The sequence below is a fragment of the Sardina pilchardus genome, chromosome 7, assembly GCF_963854185.1.
Source record: "Sardina pilchardus chromosome 7, fSarPil1.1, whole genome shotgun sequence".
Lineage (NCBI taxonomy): Eukaryota > Metazoa > Chordata > Actinopteri > Clupeiformes > Clupeidae > Sardina > Sardina pilchardus.
Genome location: NC_085000.1, coordinates 29069226 through 29079225, shown reverse-complemented (window position 1 = coordinate 29079225; position 10000 = coordinate 29069226). Strand labels below are relative to the sequence as shown.

The following is a 10000-nucleotide window of genomic DNA, read 5'->3' as shown; positions in this document are numbered from 1 at the left end:
TGGCATCTGGGAGCATTGGGCTGTCACATCAATGTTTGTACTTAAGGGTCTTACCTCTTACCCATGATTGTTAAACCAGCAAACTGGTTTTGTCCAGTTATTAGTTTTAGTTAGACTTAAGATTTTGCACTTTGTCCATCATTTAGATTAGGGACAAATTCCACAGGATTCTCACAGTTTATATTGGAAATCTTAAATTTGTCAGTCTTTGACCTTCAATCAATACCATTGTCTGGAAGAAAAGCGATATATGGTGTATTGGCATATTGTTGAAACTGTATCATCTTTGATTTATTCCAGTCAAAAAATTACAAAATCAAAATTCAGGTCAGTAACTGAGTGGTTGAGATGCCGTCTCCCTGTCTTCATGTGGTGCATGACAAGCTCAATGGTGTTTTTTGGCCTCAATGGCACCTTCCAGGCAGCACAGCCTAAAAGGCACTACCTTTACCCTATTCCTAACCGTAACCCCCTCAACCCTCATACTACCCCTGAACTGAGGGGAGTAGTGCCTTGAAGGCAGCGCTGCCTGGAAGGCACCATTGAGGGCATATAATACCAAAGACCGCATGACAACAACACTCACTCACTCACTCACTCTCACCCGCATGACCTCATCTCATCACAAAGCATCTCTTCTGCATCACTGTTGTGTCGTCATGATCGTCAAACTCACAGCCACCATCTTCCATCCGCTTTCTTCCGATACTTAATGTCTGACTGCACACCATCTGCCACTAACTCAGTCGTGAATGGTTCAGAAGAAGCCATCGTTCTCATCGTCATTGTGTCCTACTTCATCTTAATAGTCCCGCAGGCTGGTGTGTTGTGTTTGTGGTGTTTTGTTTGACGTGTCGTCGTGACTGGCTTCTTCCGGTGGTTGTGCAGTCGCCAGTGGCGCCGCTGGAACCGGTTCTGTCGCAGGAAGTGTCGGGCGGCGGTGAAGTCCACCACCTTCTATTGGCTGGTGATCCTCTTGGTGTTCCTCAACACGCTGACCATCTCGTCTGAACACTACAACCAGCCGGACTGGCTCACGGACGTGCAGAGTACGTATCCCACTCACACACTCTGCTGACCTGGGCTTGGGTGCTCACAGGTTCTGTGTGCCACACCATGAGGAGATAAGATATGGCAAATTCTACTCAATCTACTTGCAGTGTTTTTGCCCACTGCAATAGCACTTTATAATGACTCCCCCCCTGAGCAGAGTGAAAGGAATAACATTTGAATAATTTAATTTCTGTATGTTGTATGTTGGTATGTATATGTTGGATGTTGTGTTTAGCTGCTGAAACACTGTAATTTCCCCTTGGGGAGTTAAGTATATCTATCTATCTATCTATCTATCTATCTATCTATCTATCTATCTATCTATAATGACAAGTTGCTCAAATTATTTTCATTTATTTATTTATATTATTGATTAAAACATAACAGAGAAATGTAAATGATAGCGTCAGTGTTTAAGACAGACCCTACATTCAATTTAAATGTAGTTGATGAATTGTGTCTAGAAATGTTGTTTTTTTTTATCTTGCTCTTGATCTTGGTCATCCTCTCTCTCTCTCTCTCTCTCCCCAGATGTGGCCAATAAGGTGCTGCTGGCCATGTTCACGTTAGAGATGCTGATCAAGATGTACAGCCTGGGCCTGCAGGCCTACTTTGTGTCCCTGTTCAACCGCTTCGACTGCTTCGTGGTGTGCGGCGGCATCGTGGAGACCATCCTGGTGGAGCTGAAGTTCATGTCGCCGCTCGGCATCTCTGTGCTGCGCTGTGTGCGCCTGCTGCGCATCTTCAAGGTCACGAGGTGAGGATCCACACACACACACACACACACACACACACACACACACACACACGGACGTGGGCTTCCCAGAGAAGAGACGACGCTAAAGCACCTTTGAGCTTATTCTTCCAGACACCACAGTTTATCTGTAGCTCATGAGCAGAGGTGGACATTCCAGGGTTCAGAAAGTAAAAGTCCTGCCAAGTATTTGATCTAACCATTTAGTAAACCAGCTCATCCTATTTAGCAGCCAGGTAGATCAGATAATTACTGAAAATCACCTGTGTTAAGTGCACAGGTAGAAAGAATATCGTGACCCTGCAAGGCAAAACCAGCCCCTTTGCGCTCAATACTGTATTGAGAAAATCCACGATAAACAAACGTTTGGGCTAAACTGTTGAATTTCACGTTTTCGCTTAATTCGACAATATACAGTCCACACTTTCATATCGTGAACAAATTTCACGGAATAACATACGTTTTGACTCTTAAACCCGGTGAAGATTCAACACATTTGCAGTCATTCCAGTTGTCCATGCCGCTTAAAAAGGTGAATTTCTCCTTTTCTGGCATGTTGTGACGGGAGAACCATGTCAACTTCGTGCATGAGCTCATTGGTTGACTCATTCATTGTCTTTCTCACGTGATGTGTTGTCTGTGTGTGATGGCCACTAAACATTTTGATTTGAATTGACTTTCATGAACAGCTTGAACCATGCTGGGAGATGCAAATGCTCTAGCCTGTTATCATGGGCACCAAAACAAAAAATCAAGATGTTCCAAGACGCAGCCGTCATTTGGTAACATCTGATGTGAAACTGGCCATACGTCTTTAGTCACGAAGATTGGGAGCATGTTTATGATGCTGACATTGACATTGGGAGCATGTTCATGTCCCTGGAGGATACACACCCTCATAACTGCCCGCCGTTGTTGACCCCACCCGTGTTAGTCTGTCCAGTATAATGGCGCTGTGGTGTTGTGTCGGTGTGTCCATGCAGACACTGGGCGTCCCTGAGCAACCTGGTGGCGTCTCTGCTCAACTCCATGAAGTCCATCGCCTCCCTGCTGCTGCTGCTCTTCCTCTTCATCATCATCTTCTCCCTGCTGGGCATGCAGCTCTTCGGCGGCAAGTTCAACTTTGACGAGACTGTGACCAAGAGGAGCACGTTCGACAACTTCCCTCAGGCGCTGCTCACTGTCTTTCAGGTGTGTATGTGTGTGTGTGTATGTGTGTGTGTGTGTGTGTGTGTGTGTGTGTGTGTGTGTGTGTTGTGTCTCCACATCTTTTCCTCTACATGTATATCTGCATAGAAGTTTACGGGAAATTGTGACATTATATCAAGTCATGCATTCTAGCCCCCCCCCCCCCCCCCCACCCCCCTCTTTGTTGGTGTGCATGTCTGTGCATTGACATACATGCATACAGTCATGGTTGAAATTGTTGGCACCCCATGCTAAAGTTGACTAAAAAGAGGAATATCAAATCATCTTTTGGAAATTGATTTTAATGGCTTAAGTAATAAAATTAGGAAAAATCCAACCTTTAAGGACACCAATTTTCTTTGTGAATGAATAATGTATCATAAATAAATAAATGTTCTTCCCAAAATACCGAGGTCAAAAATATTGGCACCCCTTTGTAACCCTATGGGAATTTAACACATAGGGTTAACATAGGGGCAGGCAGTTTTTTTATTTTTAAAGGCCACGCATTTCATGGATCCAGGATACTATGCATCCTGATAAAGTTCCCTTGGTCTTTAGAACTAAAATTGACCCACATCATCACACACCCTTCACCATACCTAGAGATAGGAATGGTGTTTTGTTCAGTTTTCTTAAGTTAGCCTATTAGCCTGTTTGATGCTCCTTGAACTCAATGCAAATCAAACAAGCTAATAGGCTAACTGAACAAAACTGAACAAAACACCATGCCTATCTCTAGGTATGGTGAAGGGTGTGTGATGATGTGGGTCAATTTTAGTTCTAAAGACCAAGGGAACTTTCTCAGGATGCATAGTATCCTGGATCCATGAAATAAGTGGCCTTTAAAAATAAAAAACTGCCGGGTTAATAGGGGTGGCACATATTTTTGCCCCCAGTATTTTGGGAAGAACATTTATTTATTTATGATACATTATTCATTCACAAAGAAAATTGATGTGTCCTTAAAGGTTGGATTTTTCCTAATTTTATTACTTAAGCCATTAAAATCAATTTCCAAAAGATGATTTTATATTCCTCTTTTTAGTCAACTTTAGCATGGGGTGCCAACAATTTCAACCATGACTGTATATGTACATTTATCTGTATGTGTTGTGTAGAGACTCCACATAACATGATTGCTTTCACATGAACAGATACTGACTGGTGAGGACTGGAACCAGGTGATGTATGATGGGATCATGGCCTATGGTGGGCCTTCCTCCTCGGGGATGGTGGTCTGCATCTACTTCATCATCCTCTTCATCTGTGGAAACTGTATCCTTCAGGGGCCATGAGTGGCAAGTGCTGTGTGCGCAATGTGGTTAGAAACATTCAATGCAAGCAGACAGAGGCAGGTTTAAAGACTGGAGACATGGTAAGACATCTATTAGTTAACAACAGTTTTAAATCTTCGAGCTCGGAGACCCAGCATAGCTCACTGCTTAGGGCGATGGCCAACTGAGCCTCCGGAGGTGCGTGTTCTCTCTGCATTTAAGGCGTCGCCGCCCTCTCTTGATTGGGTCAAAATGATCAAAAAGGTCACAAGGGCAGTTGGTTGACAAGGTTTGGCGCAATCAAAGGCTGGTGGTCATGACTAAAGCAAATTATGAAATATTTCTACTACAGCAACACTCCTGGATTACCCCATTGGATTATGCATCATAGCGCAGCATTCATCTTTTGTTGATTACTTTCAAGACTTTCTGGCCCAGTTTGTTTTAGGTTTACAAAGATTCAGGTTGGATGAATAGATACACATATACATTTATGTTGCAAAGCTGTATCAGCAGCATAGGATTTGGACCGATGGTTTATGTTGCAAAGCTGTATCAGCAGCATATGATTTGGACCGATGGTTTCTGTGAAACTTATTTCTTCGAATGGCTGTTACTGGATGTGCAGAGGATACCAAAATCAAATGAAACGTTCAGACAAATTTATTTCAATCAGATTGTAATACAATATGTTGTATCTTACCTGCTTTCCAGTTCCCTGCTTTTTCATTATTGTAGTGGTATGAGTTGCAAGCCGCACAGATGAATCTCTGAGAATGACAGATTACAAATGGTCATTGATTCCGACTGGCGCAATAACAGACAGATTAGTGTACCCCACAGCGTGTGCGTCCTGGGGTTTATATAATGTTGTCTTCTCGCGTAATCCTGTCAGAAGCTTGGGGGTTTGCTCTTTGTGGGATTTAAGCTTCAGTTTTTGGTATAAAACATTTTTTGTGACATCAAGCTGACAAACCTGAATTTAATGGGATTGAAACTTTGAGGGAATGCATGTTTATTTGTTTTGTTTTGGGGTGGGTTCAGTTGCATACGTGAAACGTTTGAGGGAAAATAGTAGAGCTTTCTGGCTGTGAGGGCTTTTGGGAATGTTTTTTTTTGGGGGGGGGGGGGGCTCTGCTCGTTCTTTTTTGTTGTCCCTGACTCTGTCTGCAGACATCCTCCTGAATGTCTTCTTGGCTATCGCCGTCGACAACCTTGCAGATGCAGAGAGCTTGAACTCGGCTCAAAAGGAGAAGGAAGAGGAGAAAGAGAGGAGGAAGAGCATCAGGTAGCCACCTCAAACTAAGAAGACGTCATCCAGAGAGGGGGAGATGATGTTTTATATTTTTCTGTATCATATCAAGTAAACTGAGCAGTGTTTTGTTTTTTTCCCCAAGGAGTGACAGTATATGCAAAAAGGAAGAGGACAAGGTTGAAACGAAAGAGGAAGAAACACAGGTATGCTCAACGTACAGCTATGTTGGTTTTAAAGCAATGTGTTGGGTGTCTACTCGTTTATGTTTCTGTGTGTGTGTGTGTGTGTGTGTGTGGGGGTGTGGGTGTGTGTGTGTGTGTCTGTGTCTGTGTGTGTTCACCGTGAATGCATTTGTACATGCTGACTGTTTTTATTGTTGTTGTTGTTGTTGTTGCTCCAGGTTGCAGTAGAGGAGACTGTAGAAGAGGAGAAGAATGTCACCTCAAACTCTGGTGCAAAATCCCATACAGTATATCCACTTTCACATCTGTTTGACTTTGTTTCAATGAGTGAACAATGAGTAGAGCGAGTATTAGGAGGTGTGGTTTGACTGTAACTGCACTGGGTGTGGAGCCCTGTGTGGTGTGTGTGTGATTTTCTAACCTGTTGCATGTGTGTGTGTTTGTGTGTGTGTGTGTGTGTGTGTGTATGTGTGCAGGTGAGGAGGAGGAGGAGGAGGAGGAGGGGGAGGAAGAGGAGGATGAGCCTGAGCCTGAGGTTCCCTCGGGACCACGTCCACAGCGACTGGCGGAGCTTAACCTCAAGGAAAAGATCCTGCCCATCCCAGAGGGTAGCGCCTTCTTCATCCTCAGCAAAACCAACCCGTAAGCACCCCGACTCAGTCTCTCTCTCTCTCTCTCACTCTCTCTCTCTCTCTTTATATCCTCTTTCAATCATATATTCAGTAATCTCGCTCTCTCTCTCTCTCTCTCTCTCTCTTTATATCCTCTTTCAATCATATATTCAGTATAGAAGTACACAGACACATACTTGTGAGAGGAACACGGTTTACACATTAAAGGTGACATGAAGTATGAATTGTACTCGATTAGGAGTGATACAGTATACAGTAGGTGCTCTATCAAGTGTGCTCTGTTGTGCGCAGCATCCGAGTGGCCTGTCACCGGCTGATCAACCATCATATCTTCACCAACCTCATCCTCGTCTTCATCATGCTCAGCTCCGTCTCCCTGGCTGCAGAGGACCCCATCCGCAACTTCTCCTTCCGCAACATCGTAGGACAATCAATAGCTTATCCAACACTTCACTTAAATAATCACATACTTTAAATGTTGGCTGGAATGGGGTTTGCCTCCAGATATGTCTAGATTTCAAGTAGTACTGTAAATATTTATTGTATCAACAGCAATGATCCGTGCACTTATTTAAGACATAGCACTGCTTCCTTATTTACTGTAATCAATGAAAGGGGTCATTGCCGTAAACCTGGGCACACAGCGCCCCCTGGGCGTCAGTCACTGGCACTGCAGCACACTTTCAACTCCAGCCATGTCAATGTGGGTGTGTGTTGTTGCGTGTATGTATGTGTGTGTGTGTGTGTGTGTGTGTGTGTGTTAAACTCTCATGTCGCCCTTTTTCCAGATTCTTGGTTATTTTGACTATGCGTTCACGGCTATCTTTACGGTAGAGATCCTGCTGAAGGTAAATGCCCCCTGGCCTTGACTGTGTGCCTTTTCTGCTGTGTTCGTGCCGTAACCCTCTCACCATCTTGCTTTTCGCAGGTCCTAGGCTATGCAGATTATGTCTTCACTAGTATGTTTACCTTTGAGATCCTGCTGAAGGTAAACCTGGCAGTACGGCGACACCAGCCTCCCGTTGCACTCTGCCCTCCCTCATGTGTCGGGCATGTTGTTGTCTTTGTTTGCGTTGTTTGTTTACTTGAGGGGTAGAGCTCCGTGCCCCTCTGCTCTGCTCTGCTCTGTCTGCTGCCGTGACATGCCTGCAACATCCCAACAAATCATCCGAGTGCCGGCGGCCGCTTGTAACACACGCTTTTCAATGTCGTAGGACGTCTTGTCCATCCCAGAGGTCCAGATGAAGTCTGGGCAAATTAGTATTAAATATGCATTCGTCAGGAATAGGCTTTTAAATATATTTCTTTCTTTCATATGAATACAATTCCTTTAGATTCTGTCATTTTTAATGTTAAAGGGATAGTTCGGGTTTTAAGACACGAAGTTATATGGGTTCCCTGTCAGCAACGTTGTGCATCAGCAATGACTTACCCCCCGACAGCGTCCTGTGAGCCGAGATCCAGCCGGTTTTTGATGCTGAAGAAAGTAGTCCGGCAAGTTTCTGGGGTCACGAAAGTAATGTGTTTTTCTTCTCAAAACCATACGTGTTGAAAAGAGTGATATATTTGCACCACAAAAACGTTGTCCAGGAAAAATTCAAACCTCGTTATCACTGCACTATTTTTCTCGATTCCTATCACTGCGCGCTACTGACAGCTGGCCAACGTTTTTGTGGTGCAAATATATCACCCTTTTGAACGCATATGGTTTTGAGAAGAAAAACACTTTACTTTCGTGACCCCAGAAACTTGCCGGACTACTTTCTTCAGCATCAAAAACGATCAAAAACCGGCTGGATCTCGGCTCACAGGACGCTGTCGGGGGGTAAGTCAGTGCTGATGCACAACGTTGCTGACAGGGAACCCATATAACTTCGTGTCTTAAAACCCGAACTATCCCTTTAAAGATGTATGATAAAGTTAGCAATGACATTTAGACATAAGTACAAATTAGTATTGGACATGCATGGAATCCAGGGCCTTTACAGCTCCACATACCTCCTCTGAACGTTTTTGTCTTTTTTTGCATCATGTCAGCCAGTAATCTCTGTCCTTTGCTTGACCACAAAACACACACAACTCTGCAGTCATAACTTGTATGGAAAGCACAGCTCTCTTTCATTGCACTTCCCCTCATGACCAAGCAAAACATGCTCCCTTTCACCAGTAACAAGAAGCATGCTTTGTTGCTGACATGGGAATCACACAGTTATTTACCATTGCTGCTGTCACGCAACCCAGAATTGGCATGAGTCTTACTGGAAGAGTCCTTTGCAATGTTTTGTTATTCAAATGGGCGTTTGGAAGGAAGTGGTCCACTGTTGGTCTCTGTACAGTGAGTCCACTGTGAAGGTGTCTTTGTTGGACCAGATCCTTCACATCCTGACAAGGAGCCATGTAGTGAATGCTTGTTTTCTGTCATCTCATAGAGCCTCACTGTACTGGCTGAATCAATGTTTATGTGCCATCTGTACTGTTTATATAAAAGGGCAGTTTTAGTCACGTGTCATGTGTTTGTGTTGACTGTTCATGGGAAATATTAGAATTTTGATATTTCTAAAGCTACCTTATTTGAATATATTGTAAACAACACTTAGCAATAAGAATATGGAATGGTTTTTGTGAATTAGGGGTGAATCAAAGTCATTGTTGAACTGAGTAATTGCTGTGTTGCGTTTAACGCCTGATATGCCCCTGTCTGTTTCAGATGACTGCGTTCGGGGCTTTCCTCCACAAAGGGGCATTTTGCAGGAATTATTTCAACTTGCTGGACCTACTGGTGGTCGGCGTGTCGTTGGTGTCCTTTGGCATTGAGTATGTTCTTCCTTCTGGAGTTCAGCTTCAACCAAATTCAGTCACTGCAGTTCACTATAATTTGTAGTGCTTTGAATACTAGCATGCTAAATCCCATTATCTATCACAAATGTATGCGTATACGCACAGTATAATAATATGTGAAGGCGTATGGTGCGGAGTCAGTGTAGGTGGTGAGTGGTGGTGGCTAGCTCCTGTTTTGATTGGCGTGTGGTGTGCAGGTCGTCGGCCATCTCGGTGGTGAAGATCCTGCGTGTCCTGCGTGTGCTGCGACCCCTCAGAGCCATCAACAGAGCCAAGGGCCTCAAGGTCAGACCTCTCTCCTCTCCTCTCCTCTCCTCTGCCCTCTCTTCCTCTCCTCTCTCCTCTCCTTGATATAACTCTTCTCCACTTCCTTCACTCATTTCCTCTCCTCTTCTCTCCTCTCCTCTTCTCTCTGCTTCCGTCCCCTTCTCTCTTCTCTTCTCTTCTCTTCTGCTCTGTTCTCTTCTCCTTTCCTCTCCTTTCCCCCCCTTTCCTCCCTTGACAATATTAGATTACTTCTGTCCTTAGTGGGCCTAGTCTGTGCTGACCTTTCTGTTTGGACCCAACAGCACGTGGTACAGTGTGTGTTTGTGGCCATCCGCACCATCGGTAACATCATGATCGTCACTACACTCCTCCAGTTCATGTTTGCCTGCATCGGCGTACAGCTCTTCAAGGTAATTGAGGATGGCAGCTGCAGTAATATCTATAATATATGTAAGGGATAATGAACAGAACCCCGACGCACAGCGTTCTACTTGCATTGTGAAGCCATATCATAAATGTACTGTAACTGCAATGCTGTCTTTTGGAATGAAGAT

General features: G+C 44.2%; 1 protein-coding gene across 1 annotated transcript in view; it reads left to right on the top strand.

The window, feature by feature from the left end:
- The window catches only part of cacna1db (calcium channel, voltage-dependent, L type, alpha 1D subunit, b), a 73617-nt gene that overhangs the window by 42208 nt on the left and 21409 nt on the right, over window positions 1–10000 (top strand). The window contains exons 13-26 of the mRNA XM_062542045.1: window positions 301–327; window positions 889–1049; window positions 1585–1810; window positions 2791–2998; window positions 4153–4273; window positions 5446–5560; window positions 5670–5730; window positions 6212–6351; window positions 6633–6762; window positions 7130–7189; window positions 7270–7329; window positions 9049–9155; window positions 9377–9464; window positions 9749–9856. Coding sequence (XP_062398029.1) covers window positions 301–327; window positions 889–1049; window positions 1585–1810; window positions 2791–2998; window positions 4153–4273; window positions 5446–5560; window positions 5670–5730; window positions 6212–6351; window positions 6633–6762; window positions 7130–7189; window positions 7270–7329; window positions 9049–9155; window positions 9377–9464; window positions 9749–9856 — 1612 coding nt within the window. The remainder of the gene's footprint in view (window positions 1–300; window positions 328–888; window positions 1050–1584; window positions 1811–2790; window positions 2999–4152; window positions 4274–5445; window positions 5561–5669; window positions 5731–6211; window positions 6352–6632; window positions 6763–7129; window positions 7190–7269; window positions 7330–9048; window positions 9156–9376; window positions 9465–9748; window positions 9857–10000) is intronic.